General features: G+C 35.0%; 2 protein-coding genes across 3 annotated transcripts in view; one reads left to right on the top strand and one right to left on the bottom strand.

The window, feature by feature from the left end:
• ADAMTS6 (ADAM metallopeptidase with thrombospondin type 1 motif 6) overlaps nucleotides 1–21,757 on the bottom strand; it is a 334,536-nt gene that overhangs the window by 39,218 nt on the left and 273,561 nt on the right. Inside the window, exons 21-22 of one of the 2 annotated variants that reach the window (XM_063604436.1) lie at nucleotides 21,493–21,581; nucleotides 18,350–21,079 (exon numbers count right to left, since the gene is read on the bottom strand). In XM_063604436.1, coding sequence (XP_063460506.1) covers nucleotides 20,978–21,079; nucleotides 21,493–21,581 — 191 coding nt within the window. In that variant the 3' untranslated portion in view covers nucleotides 18,350–20,977. Of the gene's footprint in view, nucleotides 1–4,793; nucleotides 4,924–18,349; nucleotides 21,080–21,492; nucleotides 21,582–21,757 lie in introns of those variants that run through there. The other variant, XM_003827427.5, reaches the window with a different exon arrangement.
• LOC134730429 (large ribosomal subunit protein uL18-like) lies at nucleotides 17,793–18,143 on the top strand. Its single transcript, XM_063604437.1, has one exon. It carries the CDS (start codon nucleotides 17,793–17,795, stop codon nucleotides 18,141–18,143), a length of 351 nt encoding a protein of 116 aa, XP_063460507.1.

Below are 21,757 nucleotides of genomic sequence, written 5' to 3'. Positions count from 1 at the left end.
TTCAGCACTTTTGCTTATAACTCTCTTATTGTACTTAACAGATTTTGTCTTGTACTGTAGTTATTTTTGTATATATTTGCCCAATTAGATTACCCTCAGGAAAGAGAACCATTTCTCCCAAAGTACAGTGTCTTCCAACTTGAAGTTGATTAATAAATGTTTTTAAATTCTTGGTCACAATATTATTAAAATGAATAGTTCTCTTGTTTTCACCTCTCTGGTTTTCACAATTTTAAAAACCACAGTATCATACAGGAATAATATTTATCACTCAAGGATTCTTCACATGAGGTCATATGCAGAAATACTCTTGCTATTAAAACACGGCATGGTAAGAACTTAACTCAGCCTTTCTCTTTGGATTCCAACTTATTTTTTTTTTCTTATGGTTGGGGATTAGCTTCTTACCAATCATATCCTTTAATATTAATTCCTTTCCTTTTTTTTTTCCAGTTATTTAAGGCTGTGTCATGGATCCCACTACTTTCATTCATAGTCACTTTACTACCTTGACTACTATACTCTTTCTTATAAAAAGAGTTGCTGCTATGAACATGATAACTTTCCCCAGCAAGGACTCCTCTGGGTCTTCAAAGTCTTCCAAATAAACATAATATTATTTCTCTATCAATGCCTGTTTTGTCTATTTTTCCTAGTCCTCCGTCATTTTCTCTATAAGGACAAATCTTACTGTTCTCCCTTTTTGTATACTGTACTTATAAATTCTCTCAATATAACTAAAGACATTTGAAATATTTCATTATTTGAAAAAATACTTTCTGATAAAAAATACGATTTAGAATTTTAAACTAATGGTATAGGGAAAACAATCGTAATTGAAAATAAGTATAGATCCCTTCCTCAAATCAGGCAAAACATTTCAGATAGATCAATGTTTACATTAAAAATAAAAAAAGAAACTTTGAAAGTATAAGAGTGGGGAAGACCTTTCTAAACAGTGTACCAATGAAGAAATAAAGGTTTGACAGCTTTCTTAAATAAGATTTTCTAAATTTTATCAGTAAAAATAGATCAAAACACCATAAATAACATGGAAAATAGACGACAAACTAGGAAAAAATATTCAGAACACAGATAAAAGAGTTCATATCCTTAATACATTAAGAGTTCATTCAAATCAATAACAAAATAATAAATACTTCAATAGAAGTATTGATAAGTAGTTCAATAGGACAGGCCATGATGATAAAAGGCAAAAGAGAAGTAGTACAAACAGCCACTAAACATAATTTTTAAATGTTCAGTCCCATCAGCAGTCCCATATATGCAAAATAAGACAGCAATTAGATATCAGGGCTTTTCCCCTATAAAATAATGAAAGATTATTTTTAAAATAATAATACCGACTGTTGTTCACTTCCAGGAAAATGGCATTCTCATAGACTGTTAATGGGAATATAGATTCACACAATCTTTCTGGAAAGTAATTGGACAATGTGATCTCAAAGACTAACATGTGCTTCCATTTGAACTATAAATTATTTTCTTCTTTATTTAGCATATATAATTATAAAGAACAGTTTCAGAAGCAAAAGTGGTTAATGCTGCATTATTGCAGGGGATCAAAATAAAAAGTACAGCCAAAATCGTTCAAGAGTGGAATACCAATTTAAATAAACAATCACATATCTACTAAACGTTGTCAAAGACTTCAAATGTTTCAAATGTTGAGAACTGACTATAAAGTGTCATAAGTAGTATAATACAATTTTTTTTATATACACATGCCTCTGTATACATAGAAAAAATACTGGAAATATATACATCAAAGTATTAACAGTGGTTTATAGGTTTTTTTGTTTCCTTCGTTTTGCTTATCTGCCTATCACATGATCATCTAAAAAAAACCTATCTGCTTTCTTCACACTTGTAAAGTTTTACTGAATTCAGTAGCCTTTCTATGATTTCTATCTCTATAATACCAATGTCAACTGGGAATCTCAGATGGTCCCTGATGTTTGATGGTTTGACCTAATGATTTTTCAACTTTACATGATAAGAAAGCAATATACATTTAGTAGAAACTACTTGAATTTTTGAATTTTAACCTTTCCTACCCTAGCAATATGAGGTACAATAGTATCTCTAGATGTTGGGCAGCAACAGCAATCTGCAGCTCCCAGTCAGCTACGCTATCATGAGCGTAAATGACCAATACTCTACAGTGTACTGTGTTGCCAGATGATTTTGCCCAATGGTAGTGTTCTGAGCACATTTACGGTGCACTGGGCTATGCTATGATGTTCAGTAGGTTAGGTGAAGTAAATGCATTTCAACTTACAATGTTTTCAACTTTGTATAGGTTTATCAGGATGTAATCCCACCACAAGTCAAGCATATATAACCATTTTGAAGAATTAAAATTTCCTTTTCCATAGTCTGAATTCAAAAGACTAAAGAAGAAATTAAAAAGCAACTAAGAGAAGTAGGCTAACAATGAGTAATATTTTAAATATCTACATTTAGGTCTTTAAAAAAAAACCATCAGACTAAACTTTCTATTTTTCCCATATTCTCTGTATCTTTTCTTTTGAATTCCATTCCCCATCTCCAAACTTAAGTAAGTAACTTCACTTCAGAACTACATAAGGAGATAGAAAGCTTAATTTTAATAATGTACATCAATATGTCAATTATCCTTAAACTGTTAAAAAACAAAAACAAACCTCCAATGTAATACTCAAACACACAACTTATGGGATGAAATGACCAACAACTGAAATCTTTAAGGACATTGGACATTTAAGCTTTTAAGCTTAAACAAATGAAAAAGCTTAGGCCAAAATGGAATAGGGTGTGACCAGGCTCACTCAGATGCCTTCAAAGGCTGATCAAATGCCAAATATACTACTTAAGATCCTGAATGTCAGAGAATTAATGTAATAGACTGAGACTCACAATGACATGAAAATATGCTGAAGTTACTGGAAACATAGAAAGGGACAAAATTGGCCCATGGATTTTGAGCATCGCATTGCTCTACAGTTTCTCAGTTTCTCTTGAGATAAATTTATAAAAATAATTGGCAGAAAAGAGGAATGTGAAAAAAATTTAATAACTTGTCTTTGTAACACATATGATAGGTCACATTTTGATACTTTCCCATGTCTGGATTTTAAGAGATTAGTTATATGGTGATAACATTTTGAAAAGAACTCAATGTAAAATTACAAAAGTCTTAGAACAAAAACTAACACTCTAGATTCCTTGTGCTTCTTATTTGGTTGCCAATACCCTACACCTCTTCAAGGGACTAGTAGTGAGTATCACCTTTAAGATTCAAATGTTCAGGCAGACACTGACTTTAAATAATGGAAGTTCAAAAGGCATTATTGCTTTGGAACAAGAAATGCACCTTGAACAAGAAATGCACCTTGGTTTAAACGTTATTTGGGACATGGATTATTTATGTATTTTAACTTCCATGTTTATGTAGCTCCACTCTAGTCATTTTTAGAGAAGCTTCATTATAAAGTTTTTCTCTCCAGTTGTAGAGAGTTTGGAACATACAAATTCATTTGCTTATTCTCTTTTGCCTTATCAGTTTCATGTTGGGATGATTAATTAACCAGGCAGATAACAGTTCATCCAATTTCTCAAACAAGAATGAAATGCCAATCACACATGTTTTCTCTTGCAGTTTTCAATCAGGCAAAATCTCTACAAAGATTACTTTTGTCGTGATCAACTCAACATCACATAATCATCTTGAGCCTTTTGCTCAATCAAGAAACATTTCTGTTCTTACAGATTATAATGTGTGGCTCATTGAGAGCAGGTCTCATTTAAAACCATCATTAAAATGAATGGGCTCTCTCCTTGTTAATCCCTTTACAGTGAGTTGTATTGCTGCATTAATCAACAGAAAGAGACTGAAGTATACCTCTATGCCTGTACCCAACACTCAGAAGATAGGATGCCTTACAACAACAGAACTTTAAACTGGGTCAGCAAATTAAAGCCCTGATATTCTATTCCAGAGTATTTCTAAACCATTTTAAAAGTCTTTAGGTCTTGGCTGGGCGCGGTGGCTCATGCCTGTAATCCCAGCACTTTGGGAGGCCGAGGCGGGCGGATCACGAGGTGATCCTGGCTAACGCAGTGAAACCCCGTCTCTACTAAAAATACAAAAAATTTAGCCGGGTGTGGTGGTGGGCGCCTGTAGTCCCAGGTACTTGGGAGGCTGAGGCAGGAGAATGGCGTGAACCCTGGAGGCAGAGCTTGCAGTAAGCCGAGATTGCGCCACTGCACTCCAGCCTGGGCGACAGAGCGAGATTCCGTCTCAAAAAAAAAAAAAAAAAAAGAGATCTTTAGGTCTTTAGGACAAATATGTAGAAAAGACAGGAGTGTAAATAAATCACTATATTTTATTACATCTAAGACTTTTTTTTTATGTGCCATTAAGAGAGGGGGAAAATGTCAATTATTATAGTAAGACACCATTAGCTGCAAGTTGAATCCTAATTTCAGAGATGCTAAAATGTGAAAAGATGTGTGCTTTAGAATTGATGAAATATGATCATTTCCAGCATTGTGTCAGAACAAAATTCATTGAAGTTCCTGCTTTAAAGAAGTTAATGACTGAAATCTATGGATAAATAGGAATCTTTGCTCACTAAAAGAGACATCAAAATTCCTCCCTCTCAGGATGTTTTCTACCTTTTTTCAGCCTAATTTATTCTCATCATATAAATATATTTCCAAACATGAATACATAATGTTTTTCTCTTTGCACCTGAAGAAAATAATTCTCATTTCTTTCCCTTACTTACTCAGGTGGGCAGGGCTCAGTGTTGCAGGCTCTTTGATTTTCAGGTGGCTTACTGTCAGGGTCACAGTAATTGTTCTGGACAATGGAGTTGTCATCCAACCTTTTACAGACCACCTCCTGTCTTTGGACACCTTGAGAAAAGGAGGACATCATTAATTGAAGAGAAGTTTACCTTCCATTAAGTTAGGTATGCATAGCTTTCCTCTGTGGGGAATTGACCTCACTGGATCGCTGCCGTCTTATCTGTTCCACATTGGACTGCTTCTCTAAAATGGAGAGAAGACCTGGTCATTATACTGAAATTTTAGGCAAAGTTATTTTTCTCATATTTAGAAAGGTAACTATTTCAAGTCCAGAAAAGAAACTATTGGTAATCTTAAACAATTTTATTCACATTTGTAAATTCTTCTTCGTGCTTCCCTTAACAAACAAACAAAACAACAGATTACAATTTCCCAAAATAATATTATCAAATAAAATGTACAAATATGCATTTCAATGCAAAACAATGATTGTATATTTATTTAAAAATAGAACAATAGGGACAAATTTACTTTTTGATATTTTGTAGAACAAATCCCATCTATTTAGTTTTTGTTAGGAATACATCACATCCACACATTTCATTTTTTCTTCCATTTATATATTTATCTCTCTAAAAGCCCATTCATTGTTTAGAAATTAGAGATTGCAGTGGGCCTCTTTTGGACTGTAACCAACTAGTCTGTTTATTCCAACAGAGTTGACCCCTGTTGATTATACCACTGTCAAATACATACATACATAGTTCATTCAAATATTAACTTATCTCATTTTAAAAAATTAGTCTATGTGATATGTTTACCACAGCTAAAAATATTCTCATACAGTTTATAAAATATTAAATATATGTCAATTAATTATTGGCAAAGATATTCACCATAACTTGCTCACATTTCACAAAACATAAAGACACACACAAACACACACTCGTATTTGTAAATGTTCCTGATGAACAGATTTTATGTATACTCATTTTCTCTTTAGTGTCAAGGAATCAAAAGAAGCAGACAGGTATATCAAGATATCAAAGAGAAACACGTCAAACTACAAGACAATGCTAAATGTTTCAGATCATATAGTGGTAACAGGTTACTCCTGGCAATAGAAATAAAAGCACACACTAAGCTATTCCCCCACTCACCCACCCCATCTCTATAAACAGGTAGGCTAAATTACCCAGAAAGAGTTGTAAAAGCAGCATTAGCAGTATCCAGGAAACCACAGCTTCACACCTAGCTAATCCCACACAATCCTTCAGTTGTTTTTCTTTTTTTTTTTCCCCAGTTGTTTCAAGTAATAATGCCCTAAAAAAACAGTGTGATCACAAATTAGGGAAATATATGTGAAACAGGATCATTCAGTGAAAGAAACTGTCACCTAAAGAGCTACACACCAAATGCTTCCCCCAAGTTCCCCTAAATCATAGAAATTCTGCAGGTGGGAGTGCCTCCGTTATCATGTTATGCACACCTAGCTTTAACTAAGCCCTTTAAATTTAAAGACTGACAGGGCAAACTATTAAATCCACCAAGCTCATGACACTTAAATCCTGTAGCTTCCATGACAGTGGTGAGCAGTTAGTCTTTTTTATTGCTTGCACTGACCCAGGGCTCTTGCTGATCACCTTCTGCAACCATTTTTTATGTTTTCCTAAACATAGGGGTCTTAAACATAGTCAAACAACTTACTGGCAAAATGTCCTAGAGTATGTATTGTATTCCTTCCCTCCCAACCCCTAAAATAAGCCAAACAACGAAGTTTATGTGACGACAACAGTTTGGAATTTTTTAACTATTAAACTTTAGAATTTTTGAGGGAAGAATGATTCACATCAGGCATAGTTGTGATCCATTCACAGATGTTCCATGATATTCATCGGATATCTCCCCATTGTGTCATTCCAGTGGGCAGATAACTAGGTCCATGTGGTCCACCTAGACAGATACCTCTACCATTAGTCATAGGAGTCAACTACCAACTCCAACAGTGGCTCAGATTATCCATCCATCCTGGTTCAATATTTTGCCTCTATCAGGGACAGCAGGGGATTTTTTTTTATTGGTTAGTGTGATTATTTTTTTTTAAGTCATTCAAACATGACTATACTTGAAACAAGAACACTGGCATTCAATAACATATCTTGGTTATTTCTCAGGAAGGAATAAACATTCTCAACACTATAAAATACAACTGATCTGGTTTTGTTTCAGTGGCAGAAACATTAATTCAGTTTTCTTGACTTGTAGAAACTGAATTAAGTCAAGATAAAATTCTTCTTTCTCTAACTTAACCCTAGAAATGTTGTTTGGCTACAATTACATTTGTTTTCAAAAGTAGCCTTTATTGCAAAAGCAGGGCCTCTGCAATTTGAATCATAGATGAGATATGAGTTAGTAGAGCTGTGATTTATATTTCATTTTATGATAAATTCTAACAATGTATGTATCTTGAAAAAAATTTGGTACATAATATTTGTTATCAAAAATTTGGAAAATTACACAAAACCACAAGGAAGAAATAAAACTGACCCATAGTCCAATATTTTGTTTCAGACCCCTTTAATTTCAGGGCTATTTTGCTCTTTAGTGGGATCCAGTAATTAGTTTAAAAATTACATGTGTACCCAAACTAAAACTGTCAGCTAAATGCAGTTGGCAGGTCATTCATTCATTTACTCATTCATTCATTCATTCAACAGAGATAGTTACTAAACCAAAGCATTGTGTTTATGAGATATAAACACAGTATCTCTTGGGAGATATTGGGCTAAGTGCTAAGAATTATGAATTGACTTAATTTTGATCATGCCTTCCTTCCATACTTCTTAAAAACTGGGAATCAAGAGTACTTAGGGGTTCATTTTAGCTTCATGATTTCAGAATGCTATTTTTTATGAAGTAAAAATTAAAGTCCTTGAATAGACAGCTGAAATTGCTCTATATTTTATGAAGATGCATGTTTTCCTTACATTTGTCTTTTATTAATTTTCTTCTAGAATGTTATATTAGACAGTGTGGTATTTCACACTCAAGAATTGACTATATCAGTAATCTATTCCAAATCTTCCTACAACACTGTACTATCTTCCTCCAACAGCATACAAAGCTCCTTCCAACTATTACTCCCACACTTGGCAGGTTTACAGATTTTTTTTTCTTTTTAAGTCAGTAGCAACAGGATAACTCTATAAACCAATGCATCTAAATGAATGGATTTTTAAACACATACTTTTGAATTAAGGAAAATGAAGCTTTTAACTTTAGAAAGTAGAAAATACAGATCAACTGGAAATAATCTAAACTAAGTCCACAAGAGAAATGATTGAGTTTAGATTCTTTTTATATGATCAAGCCTCTTGTACATAACTTCTTTTAAAGTAGTCTGTAAAACATTGCTAAGATGTTGATTTTAAACCCGGTTGGGAATAATTACATCCAGTTACACGAAACCACGATGCTTTCAAATCTAAAGACTTATAGTTTATAACCAAAACATAAAATGTCCACATGACCAGTCAGTATGTACCTAATCAAAAACAAAATTCTAGTGGCTTAGTGTCCAGATCCCCTGGAGATAAGCAGATGTTCTGCAGAATTTAATAAAAATACACTAATTGTATTTTATTCTTAAACACCTAAAGTTACTGGCATGCAAACTGTATGTATATGTTTTTTTAATGCAATCCTTCCTCCATGCTTAAAAAAAGTAATGGCTTCATATTACGAAAGTTAATTATAAAAGATGATATTGCCAATATATATTTACTTTAAACCCTCTACAAAAGCTATATTCTGTTTAGAGACTTTTAATTTGCTTTTTATTCTTTGATACTAAAGATTCAAATATGATGGTCCTTACCACAGAAATGTAACCCTCACTTTTTGTCCATAAGTTTAAATGTCAGATCCTATATTTAATTTTCTGCCAATAGTTAAAAGTTAAAGATCTATTTTCCCATCAAAGGTTCTTTTATACAATGGGAAGAAGGCATATTCCACTTGAATCACTGCTCTAGCTACATATCAAGAAATGGCTTTAATGGCATTTTTATACAGTATGTACCAAAGGAAAAGGTGCAAGAAGCCCATCAAATGGCAAATGAGTCCTGGATGGAAACCATCTGCTGTTCTTACTCTAGGGGGTGGTGATGGTTCAAGTGAGTCCCAGTCTGAGCAAAGAGCTCAGAGACCATCGCTCCTCTTCATTTCTTCCCTCCATTCCAGTTCCTCTACTCCTCTTATCAGCTGCCCAATGTTCTCATGTGTTCCTATCTTTCTCTTCTTTCAGAGAATTAAATAATTTTGTAAACTCACTTGTAACATAGTATTTGGCAATATATTGCTTTTCTCAGGGTTACCATCTTAAAAGTAGAAAGAAGGCACTCAAGGTACAGAAATTACAACTTGAATTTAACTTGAAAGGGTGACATGTGTTAAACCAAGAAGGATGGGTTGGGGGTGGTTAAGGGCAGGAGAAAGACTTTCTAAGTCTTCTCAACTCTACTCATCAGTCCCATCATTTCAGTGATAGACCATGTAATGGATAAATGGGCATTCTATAACCACCTGTGAATGAGTCAACAATAAAAAGAAAGAAATATAAATGTATTCTTGGAATCGATGGGCTAACCAACATCTAAATAATTTAACCTAGTGACATAGCACATCATATCTACCCAAGAAACAGTTTTCTGAAGAGAAGGGGGTAACATTAAAAAGTCAGAGCTTGTACTAAAAATGTGTCTGGTGGCTAAGGCAACAATTTGCTTAGCCACAGCATCCATAGTAGCTAGCAACCAAGACAACACTATATAACTACAGTATACAGAGCATATGGCCAGCAATATTAATTTAATTTAAATCTTTAATGCAGATAGCATCCAAAGAGTGACAAGTGCCAGGAAAAAAAATGTCTCTCTGCCTTTCACTGCTGGAATCTGGCTGTTGTGCCATGTGATTGTTGGCCAGACACAAGCATTTGCAGGGCAGAGCAAAGCCCATCTGCCTTGGATCTAACAGCTGGAACCCAGGGTACCAATCAACTCCACTCATATGGTTCCTTCTTCTGAAGAGCCTCCTGCTAGTTTTTATCTTTCAAAGGCTTCCCTTCTCTTTTCAGTGTCTTTCCTTCTGTCCTTTTCAGTGTATTTCCTTCTGTCCTAAGCAAAACTGGATGTCCTAAGTAAACATAGGATGATCAAAAGCAAAATGTAGCTCTAAAAATATTGTATTTTTCTAGAACAACTGTGTTTAGTGATGGTAAGGTAGGGCGGAACATACATATACTGAGCTTATCCCTGGAGAGAATTCCTATTACTCCTTAGCTATTAAGAGTAATCTTTTCCATATAAAGTATCTAACTTTTTAACTAATTTAGTTCCTACTATGTCTAATGTATACTTTTTTAGTACTATAAGGGAGAAAGTTACTGAGTAAGACAGTCTTGACCTCAATGAGATTACACTAAAATGGGGGTGGGGTGGAACAGGGCAAGTACCATTATAATTATATTACATGATGGAAGATATCTAATAAAATAGTGCATTTTCAGGTCTAATATTTTTAGTTTATAGTTTCCCCATTTTATCTTATTACTGTCTGATTTCTCTTTTCCTGATCCTCACTGATCTGAAGAACTCTTTTCATAGCCAAATTTCATAGCCAAACTCTTTTCATAGCCAAATGATATCATTACCTTTCACTTTATCTTGTTCCTTTGTTTTTTCTCATCCCAAATTCTGCCATGTTTAGTTACCTCTTTTTGACTTCTAAGTGGTTTAGGTAAATGACCTAAGGCAAGTTTTCATTCTTCTTTGTAAAATGAGGTAATCAAATACATAAAGATAATTTAGAATGCTTCTTCCAGATCCAAAATTCTATAAAAGTTGCCTTCTCTTCTCTTCCTCCACATTTCAATTGTTCAACATTTTTTTCCACCAATTCTCTCTCCCTTATGTGTCTGCTTTTCCTCTGTATTCTACAGAGTAAGTCTAGAAAACAGGCATGCTTCTTTTCATTTGGTTTTGCAGTCTTGTTTCAAGTGCCTAAGTTTGTACCAGTGTGAGGTACATGTCAAAGGGGTTACACATGTCAAGAGGCAGAATACTAACTAGAAATAGGAAATTGTGAAAGGCAAGTTTCCTAATATAAAGAATTAAATCATGCTGGTATACCCAGCATGGGTGTACATGCTCATGCCTGTAATCTCAGCAACTCGGGAGGCTGAGGCAGGAGGATCACTTGAGGCCAGGAGTTCTAGGCTGCAGTGGGCTATTACTGTGCAACTGCACTCCAGCCTGGGCAACATAGAAAGACCTGTCTCTAGAAAAAAGAAAGGATTAGTTATATTATACTAGAAAGTCATCTCCATGACCTTAAGTAAGAGCTTGTTTTTGGTATTTTATTTAAATTTTAGAGGAATATTGTTGAGAGTACAAAGGCCTTGAGCTTCTTCCACACAGTGTGATGTATTTATCATCAATAGACAGGCTTTTCTTTTAAACATATATAAAATCCCTTTCTAGGAATCAAATCTTGAAATATTTCAAATTTGAGTTAAAATAAGGATATAATCATATACAAACTGCATAGCTTTTAAACTAAAAATCTTCATTTTCTTCAATTAAAGATGGAAATAGTAATATCATAAGTTCCCACAAAATCAGGATGATCATGCTTACCATAATAAAAGGCTTTATTTTTAAAAGGCTTTGTTTTTTCCAAAAGTATTTTATGCATTCAAACATGTAAAGATGAATAATGTTATGACTGTTAAAAATACTATTTTGGAAAGAATTTTTGTGAAGTGAAACATGACCTGTGATATATAGATCATTAATACAATAGGAATGCACTCAAACTGTGGTTTCAGATTCACCCAAGTTTTTCAGTGACTGAATATGTATCCAAACCCTGCTCGTGTTAGGGAGAATATAATCACTAAAGCAATACAAATGATGAAAGAGGACTGATGAAATGATGAAACAGTACTAGGAGAATATTTTGGCTTAGCAGAGATTTCTTGCCTTCAGTTATAAATCTTCACATTAGAGAAAATGCAACCCACAACATGCAGAAGTAAACAGCAAAACATGTCAAGATTATCAAAATAACTCTTCATATGTAAGACTTTAAGCTTAAGTTATATTGAAAATATGCAGGATAATTCAAAGAATTTTTGTAAAAGTAGTTATATAGGAGAAGCCATATGCTTAAGGAAAAAAGATAAATGAAAATTATTATAGATAAATAAATGAACACACATATTAGCTTCCAGAAGTGTGAACCAACCACGAACATGAGTTTATATAGAAGAGATACTCTGCAATCTCAAGAGTCAAGTTATATAAGAACTAACCCAGTAAGGTTAATGATTACAGAGCCTAGGATCTTGGGGGCTGTGATGTTCACAGGTGCCCTGTTATGATGCTGGGTACAGCTAATCCCAGGTTAGAGGACACTCTTCCTTCACAACATTGAAAGTGACCTGAGAGCAGGGAATTGTGGGAGAGAGTGAATAGGGGTATGTCATGGTTAATGCAGTGACAGACCATTGTCTAGTCCGATAAATATATTACTTTTCAAAGACCAAAGTGAAAACTAGGGAATAATGATCAACAAAGCTGAATGCAAACCTTTGTTCTTCCTAAACTCAAGTCATTTTTTTATAGGGGATTTGTATTATTTTAAAAATCTCAGTGATAGGTTTTATATCTAAGTTTGATATATACAGGACTCAAATGTAAAAGGACCTTCATGATTTCAAAAAATAATAGTACATTGTACAACCCCACACAGAAACTATCTTTCACAGGGAATTTTTCTTTAAAACTAACTATATAATTATGTTTCTTCAGAGGGAAATGAATGGCATTGAATAAAGTGCTTTTAACTATTGAAACTAAAGTTTCCCTCTGTAATCTTTTATTTAACTCTGAAAATAACTTCTGGATTGGTAACTCCTAAGTGAAAGATAAGCACATTTAGTTATAAGATTCAACCTTTTTTATGTCTTTCGCACTTAATTTCAATCAAGTCTATTTTGAATCTTGAAAAAAAAACGACTGGACTTTGTTTTCCTATGCTCCATTTGGGGCTCCTCTGCTTTGAGTTTCTGTGAAAGTTACAGTGAATGTGTCCTTTATAAGCTGCAATACAAGTGTTAGTCATTATTTTTGTTATTATGTCCGTAAAACATAAGTCTCAGAACCCTTGTTTGTTTGAAGCACATTCTGTTAGTTCACTAATAATGTGAATTAACCTCTTAGTGATATTAAATGTGTTAGACATCTTAGAATTGACAAAAAATTAAAAGGACACCTGTGAAAATGTAAAGCATTTGTCTCTGTTTTATCTGGTACTTTGAGAACTGTTCTCTTTTACTCAGCTATTAGTACTGGCCTAAAGACTGTATTACATATTTTCTAATAATTACTTTTTAAAATAATTTAAAAACTGTCATTTTAGAATGGACTTACTATACTTTTAAGTCAACATTATGCTTTGTTGTATCATTCCTGAAATATATAACATGAACAAACAACATTTCCATAGAAACAATGTAGAAATACCCAACTTTTTAAAGGGGCCAAGGCATGACAGATTCGTTAAAAGTAATCTGAAAATTGTGTTATTAATAAATGCAATAGTATAGGTTATCACATAAACTTGTTAGCTGTCAGGAAAGAAGTTGCTAGCAATTTCTCCTTTAAATATATAGTTCCTTCTTTCCTTCATTTCTTTTTTTCCTTTGCTTTAATCACCCACCATTCTTACCCCAAACTAACAGAGACGGAGGAAGGAAACATATTCAGGAGGACGCATCAGAAGGAATATAGATATGAGAAATTTACATATTATTCAAAACCTCTAGTCTCTTAGCTAGAAGTACAGAAGAGTCTCCCGTTTTAAATTCTGAACATCACCAGGGACCCGAATAATGAGCAGCTTATATGCATTTATTTTCTCTTCTGAAATGAAATTCAACATCTAGTGAAAGGAAGTTAGGTGACATTTTTAATCCAACTTTAATGATACTCATTTTACCCTAAATCAGGGGTTCTCAAACTTTTTCAGTTCACAGTATCCTTAGTATCTCTAATTTTAAAAATAACATCCCCAAGACTGAAAAAAAAAGACTAAGAATTTTACTTGTAGTTAGTTCCAAATAACTTCTTTGTAATGATTTGTATGCTGTAAGATCAATATCGCTATGTTTCCCCTGAAAATGTACAACGTTCTGCAGTGCCCTTGGGCACCTTTGTACAGTTTGAAAAACATGGTCCCACATCAGGAAAATTCAAAATAGTAGTTGGAAATCATATAAATGGTCTTAAAAATCTCAAAGAGTAGAAACCAGCCACAACATGTATAAGAATCCAGATGATTTTGGGAGGCTGAGGCGGGTGGATTGCCTGGGTCAGGAGTTCAAGACCAGTCTGGCCAACATGTGAAACCCCGTCTCTACTAAAAATACAAAAAAATCAGCCGGGCATGGTGGCATGCGCCTGTAATTCCAGCTACTCGGGAGTCTGAGGCAGGGGAATTGCTTGAACCAGGAAGGTGGAAGTTGCAGTGAGCCATGATCGTGCCACTGCACTCCAGCCTGGGCAACAGAGCCAGACTCCATCTCAAAAAAAAAAAAAAAAAAAAAAAGAATCAGGTAAAGACTCAAAAAGTAAAATAAAAAGAATTTGTCCTAGCTCAAAAAAAAGAAAGACATAAATATCTTCTATGTTTATATGCTGTTTTTCTCTCTCTCTCTCTCTCTCTCTCACACACACAAACATACACACACACACACAAATACACACACACACAGACTCATACATTAGGCTTAAAATGACATTCAGGGAAGAAAAAGTATAATAAAAGAAGCATCAAACATACAAATAAAATTAGACTATGTAAATGTAAATGTAAAAGTAATGATAGCATTTTAAATAGTCAATGATGATTGATCAGAAACATTCCTGTATAACCATTTAGTATATGTAAAATAAAATCTGTGCTCTTTGATCTTCAAACAAAATAAAAAATATCTCTAACAGTAAACCTGTCTCCTTCCTAACTCCTCAGTAATCTAAGCATAGCTTTATCTCTTCCCCCAAAGACCTGCAAAGCAATGTTTGGCAGAGAGATGCTTTTGTGTATTAGCAGAAACTTTGGTACACAATTTTGCACTTCTATTCAAAGAAGAAGAAAGAAAAATCTAGGAAAAAAAATTGGAGAAAGTTATCAGGAGTGTCAATAGAGCCAATGGCAGGACAGACTGTATCTTTAGAGCATAAATATAAAATTATAATAAATATAAAATATCGTATGTATTTCTGATATTTCTTTGTACTGCAAATAAACTATTCTTAAGGTTTATTTTCTAACAGAACAGGTACAAAGTTAAATACAACACTATAGCATCAATTATCAGTTAATGGGCTTTGGAAGGTTTCACTTTAAAGCCTAAGCATTGTATAATATTAAATAAGAGGAGGGGATGGGAGTGAAATGAGAATGGTATGAACAGAGGGAAATGAGAACACACCCAGAAAAGTAGGGTAGAAAATTATCATGAATATTGCTGCATTCTGCAAAGATTCATTCTCTTAAAGAAAGTAATTTCCTAAAAAATAGAAGGTCTTCTCTGATTAGAACTGTAATTTAAAAGAAAACAAATTGTATCAGTGTTCATAATAACTGAGTTCAAACAGGGGCCATATGCCTCTTGTGTTCTGACTTGTGCATCTAAATTAAAGTTGGTTGAATACCCAACCATCTACTCATTTTAGCTCTGTATCAGATAAACTTGAAATCAGAATAAAGAGCTTTGGGAAATCTGTTTAGCACAATTTCAGTCAGTTTTAAAAGCATTTATTACATTAATTGGATGTTTATAAATGATCCACCAAGTGAAGGAAAACTGTAAATATATAGGCATGCCCAAGGCCAATGGCCATATTAAACAAAATTGTGAAATTAAGTGGCATGCTATTCCTTCTTTCATTCCCTTCTCTGATGCTCCTCTCTACTTTCCCATCCCAGATACTCATTCCTAAGTCTCATAACCTTAGAATTCAACTAGTAGCCACTTAAAAACAGAGATATGTGTTAGTAATGCTCCCAGAGGTACCTGCATCTGAATGTTAATTTTTTGAAGACTAAAACTTCTAATCAGTTTCAAAAGCAGTACTTCTCAACCGTGGCTGTATGTTAGAATTACCTATGGAACTTTTCAAAGTCTGATGCCCAGGCCACACCCCCAGCCAATTAAAGAAGACTCTCTGGGGGTGGGGACAAAGTATCATCATTGTTTAAAGTTCTCCTTGGGTATTCTATTGTGCAGCCAAAGTTAAGAACCATTGCTCTATGGAAGGCATTTGAAAAAATGAAATTTCAAGCTAGTGAAGGAGATCTTTATGGGTGGGGATATATCATGTTTCCCTACTGAGGCAGTCAACTGGTGAAAAAGCTCTTTTTATTACAAAAGAACACCTCATTACTAAATTTAAAAGGTCACTAGAGACTAAATTGCTAGGTCTTGATTTCAGCAAATTACTTGAATTCTATCTATAAATTATGACTAATAATTTCAATGCCTATCTTATGGAGCTACTGAGGATGATCAAATGAAATATAGTACCAGAAAATGTTTTAAACTTTACAATTTTATTATTGCATAGCTGAGCCGTAGAACCACCTGTCACCAAAAAGATTAGTGATACTATGGTTACAACTATAATACAGATTATTACCTAAAAGACTTGTCACTCTGTTTAGTGGGCATTTACTTTAGGAAATCTAAGTGTCTACCCCAGAGCCCCGAAGTATAGTTCCTGAGCCAGTGGCACCAGCAACACCTGGAAACTTAGAAATGTAAATTCTTAAAGCCTCCCCTAGACTACTGAATCAGAAATTGTTGGTAGAACATTGCAATCTGTGTCCTAACAAGCCCTTCAGGTAACTCTGATGTGTGCTTAAATTTGAGAACCACATACCTAGCCAAACATCAGTAAAAAGAGAATATGTATGAATAAAATCAAAGGATGAATATACAATAGTTGTTATTTGAAACTTAGAAGTCACAGTGCATAGGTATACTGGCATAAATTACCATTTTTAAAAATCTCCTACAGCTTTGTATTTTAAAACAATACAACTTTCCCTACCCAGCCAAGATTCATTAATTAGCAACTGATTATAATCACTAATCCAATGGTAGCATATAAATTTGGGAGTCAGTAAATTACAAAGTATAAATATGTTTGGGTAAGGAATACAGAAACAAATTCTAGTAGCAATGGTTCTGGAAATAGCCATGTTTTTGGGCTTGGATTTCTCTCTGAGGAAGAGTTACAGCAGTATCTCAAAAATCACACATATACTGAAGACAACACCCCATAGCATCTCAATGTTCCTTATGAGGCAAAGGAAGTGTTTCATTACTGACTCAGAGAAAAGACCATTACTTGGACTGAATCACCAATGTTTCCTGTAGCATTAGATTTGTCACTGGATCTGCTAAGCAACAGAAAAAGTCTCAAGCTTCTTATCTTAAAAGATCTCATAAGAGAAAGCTATCATTATTGCTCCCAAACTCAATTAAAGCCCAAAGGTCTGGATATTAATAAAACATATGCAGGAAAATAACAAGTGAGAACACTGAAAGATCTTGTGAGACTGCCATTGAAAGTTCTTTGAGATCTTTCTTGTTTTCTCTTTGCCACTTAAAAGAATTTTGACAGCCTCAAGACACCCAGCACCTCCTTGGAGAGATGAACATGGAGTATCTCAGTTAAGAACTGACTTTATCCCTTTTTCCCACCTAGCACTGCTGGGCCTGCAGGTCTCTGTCAAGTGGCAGACAATAAATAAATAAAAAACACACACCCAAATACAGGTTGATAGCTCATATAACAAACAGAGATACCATTTGTCAGATTGCTTATGCCCATATATAAGGGGATATGATAGTTTGCACAGCATATGCACATGAACTGCCAAAATATGGTGTGAAGATTGGCCTGACAAGTGATGCTGCAGCGTACTATATTGGCCTGCTGCTGGCCCACAGGCTTTTCAATAGGTTTGGCATGGATAAGATCTATGAAGGCCAAGCGGAGGTGATTGGAGATGAATATAATGTGGAAAGCATTGATGTTCAACCAGGTGTCTTTATCTGCTATCTGGATGCAGGCCTTGCCAGAACTACCACTGGCAATAAAGTTTTTGGCACCCCAAAGGAAGCTATGGATGGAGGCTTGTCTATCCCTCACAGTACCAAACAATTCCCTGGTTATGATTCTGAAAGCAAATAATTTAATGTAGAAGTACACCAGAAGCACATCATGGGCCAGAATGTTTCAGATTACATGTGCTACTTAATGGAGGAAGATGAAGATGTTTACAAGAAACAGTTCTCTCAACACATAAAGAACAGTGTAACTCTAGACATGATAGGGAAGATGTATAAGAAAGCTCTTGCTGCCACGGGAGAGAATCCAGTCTATGAGAAGCCCAAGAAAGAAGTTAAAATGATGAGGTGGAACCATCCCAAAATGTCCCTTATAAAGACAATAGACTTAATGACAGCAAAAACAAAAACAAAAACAAAAAACCAACAAAAAAAGAACTGACTTTAGAATTCATCCTTAGTTTCTGAGTGAAAGGTAAGTAGAAATGACTTCTTGAAAGGTTTCTTAACGATAAAATGAAGTTTCATTAAGGAGAAGATGACTGGCTTTTTCTTGGGTCAAAGTTCCTAAACTCTAAAGGGACTTTACTTCCCTCAATCATAAGCTTCTTAAGAACCTGGGGTTAAAAGTGAGGGTTAAAAGTAAGCTTCTTAAGAACCTGGGGTTAAAAGTGTAAGAAGAGCAACTTCAATAATTGATTCCTGCACTCTATATCCTAGGAAATATTTTCCACCTATTCAAAGTAAGCAAGATGGCTGGGTGCAGTGGCTCATGCCTGTAATCCTAGCACTCTGGGAGGCTGACGCAGGTGGGTCACTTGAGGTCAGGAGTTCAAGACCAGCCTGGCCAACATGGTGAAACTCCGTCTCTACTAAAAATACAAAAATTAGCCAGGCGTGTTGGTGGGCGCCTGTAGTCTGAGCTACTTGGGAGGCTGAGGTGGAATAGTCACTTAAACCCGGGAGGCAGAGGTTGCAGTGAGCCGAGATCACACCACTGTGCTCCAGCCTGGGTGACAGGGTGAGACTCTGTCTCAAAACACAAAAAAACCCAAAACAAAACAAAAAATAAACAAACAAAAAACAAAGTAAAAAAGAGAGGAGCTTGGTTTTACTTACCTATGCTAATTAAAATGATACTGTTTTTCCTTGGCAAAGCTTTGCCCCACTCTATAAGAAAAGTAGCAACTCTAAACTTTCATCTCCCACATTAGAAAGGACAAGCACAAATATATAATTGCCAAAATTAATTCCTTTTACTCATTCACTCATCTAGCATTTTGGGAGGCCACCATTGGCCTCATTAAGGTGCTCAATAAGGTGCACTTATTGGGCCCCTACTATGTTTCGGATATTGTTCTAGGGGCAAAATGAGTTTACAAAGATGCACAGACTTCAGTGATGAAGACACGGATTCCATGTGTCTAGAGTGCTGGGTTTGGTTTCTCTGTCAGCCAAGACCAGTGGTACACAAACTTGAGCGAGCAACACAATCACCTGCAGGGCTTGTTAAAACACAGATTGATGCGCTCCACTCGAAGAGTTTCTGTTCAGTAGGTCTGTAATGGGGCGCTCAAATTAGCATTTCTAACAAGTTTCTAAATGATGTTGATGCTGCTGGCGGGGACCAGACTTTAAGAACCACTTACCGAAACAAATGGCAGCTCTTTACACCATGCCCTCTATATCCCTCATTTGAAGAAGGCAATAGCCTCAAGAATGCTCATAATCACCCACAACCAAGCCTAATGTGAGTTCCCAGAACCACCTCCAGTATCTAAGACCAGCAGATCCAGATCACAGAAAGAAGAATAAATAACAAGGAAGAGAAAGCTCTCCCTTCCAGAGGCTTTTCTCTCTTTTTTTTTTTTTTTTTTTTACCCCCTACCACAAATCACTTCTATTTCTCAATGCAAGTGTTATGGAAAAAAATAACACTCATTTAGACTTTTTACTTTCTGACTTCAACAAAATTATATTTTTTTCTTCCAAATTCAGTTCTCATGGCCTTTTTCCTCTTCTTCTTCTTTGTTTTTTTGTTGGATTATCTCCTTTCTGAACAAATAGAATCATAGGATTGAAGGAACATTAAGAATTCATTTAATCCCTTCTTGGTCTCAGACAAGACTGTATCTAAACCATCCCCAAATATAGCAATTTCAGTACAAAGATGAACCGGCTCTAAGAATTTCCCATTCAACCTTCTGTCATATGCTAATATGCATCCCCTTAGCTTTCTTTTCTCCAAGCTAATCCACTTTAACTTTAGACTATCCTTATTAGATTTCCTAAACTTTAAATTATTTTAATTATTCTTTAATAAGTTTATCCCACCTTGCCTCAGGGCCTGAATTATGTATGTATTGTTCTAGAAGCCTTTTTGTTGGAATATGCAAAGGGAAAAGTTAATTTATAGAATAAAAAGAATTGAATTGGATAAAAGATAGATATATGTATAAATGCCACTAAAAATAATGCAATGGCATATACTTGATCAATTAGTTGCAAATATTTCTTTATTTAAAAATGGTAATGTCCTATGGCTTTAAAAACTTTACATTACAAATCACCAGCCATTTTACACATAAAATGGATGGGAACTAGAGATCTTTTAAAATATGTCACGAATTATACATAACCATGTTTCATGATACTTTACACAGTAGAGTACGTTAATATATTATTATTCATCTTCTTTTTTGTTTTTTTCATGTTGTATAGACTTTATATTGAAATTGGAGTTGTAGTTAATCATTGCTTTAATTCTGTATGAGACTAAAAATACTGAATTAGGCTGGGCGTGATGGCCCATGCCCATAATCCCAGCATTTTGGGAGACTGAGGCAGGAGGAATGCTTGAGGCCAGGAGTTCAAGACAAGCCTAGGCAACACAGTGAGATCCTGTCTTTACAAAAATTTTAAAAATTAGCCAGGTGTGGTGGCGTGCTCCCTAGCTACTCAGAAGGTTGAGGTGGGAGGATCACTTGAGCCCAGGAGGTTGAGGCTGCAGTGAGCCATGATCGTGTCACTGCACTCCAGCTTGGGCAACAGAGCAAAAACCTGTCTCAAAAAAAAAAAAAAAGTAATAAGTAATAAAATAAAATAAAAATACTGAATAGATTATATGTTAATTATTTCTCTAAAAATAACCTCTCTGATTTAAGACTTGAAAATCAGAAGATGCAAATACAAGACAGGATGAAGTCTATATAAAAATCATACATTTCTGCATAGTTTAAAAAAGGAGTATAGGTAATGTATTGGATGATTTACTTTATTTTAATTTTGCCCAAAATAAATATCACTATTTAAAATTTAATCTTTGCTTCTGGAATGGTGAGGTGATCTAGTCCAGCCTAGGCCTGAAGGACAGGTTTATTTCCTTGCCTGTTAGGATCAAGGTGTACGGTGGAGGCGATGCATTTAGTCTCCAGAGAGAAGGAAGATGCTGCTTGCACAGCACTTCTACTCACCAGTCCATGCAGCAGCAAGGGTGTTGGCTTTGAAGGAAGCCAACTGTCCTGCTCTCCCAGCCAGAGGTAAAGAATTGCATTGGTGGCCACTAGAGGGAGGAGGATTAGGAATAGAGTAAATTGTAGGGAAAAGGCACCCATGAAAAACGCACATGGGACAACCAACACATCACCAACCACCGCCTAGCAGCTACCTCTGAGGGACTGTAATGGGGTCAGTATACACCATTAACCCAGAACCCAGATACCAGTAATTATTGTAGCA

Source organism: Pan paniscus, chromosome 4 (genome assembly GCF_029289425.2).
Source record: "Pan paniscus chromosome 4, NHGRI_mPanPan1-v2.0_pri, whole genome shotgun sequence".
NCBI lineage: Eukaryota > Metazoa > Chordata > Mammalia > Primates > Hominidae > Pan > Pan paniscus.
Note: the sequence above shows the minus strand (reverse complement) of the source record. Positions and strands in the feature narration are given on the sequence as shown.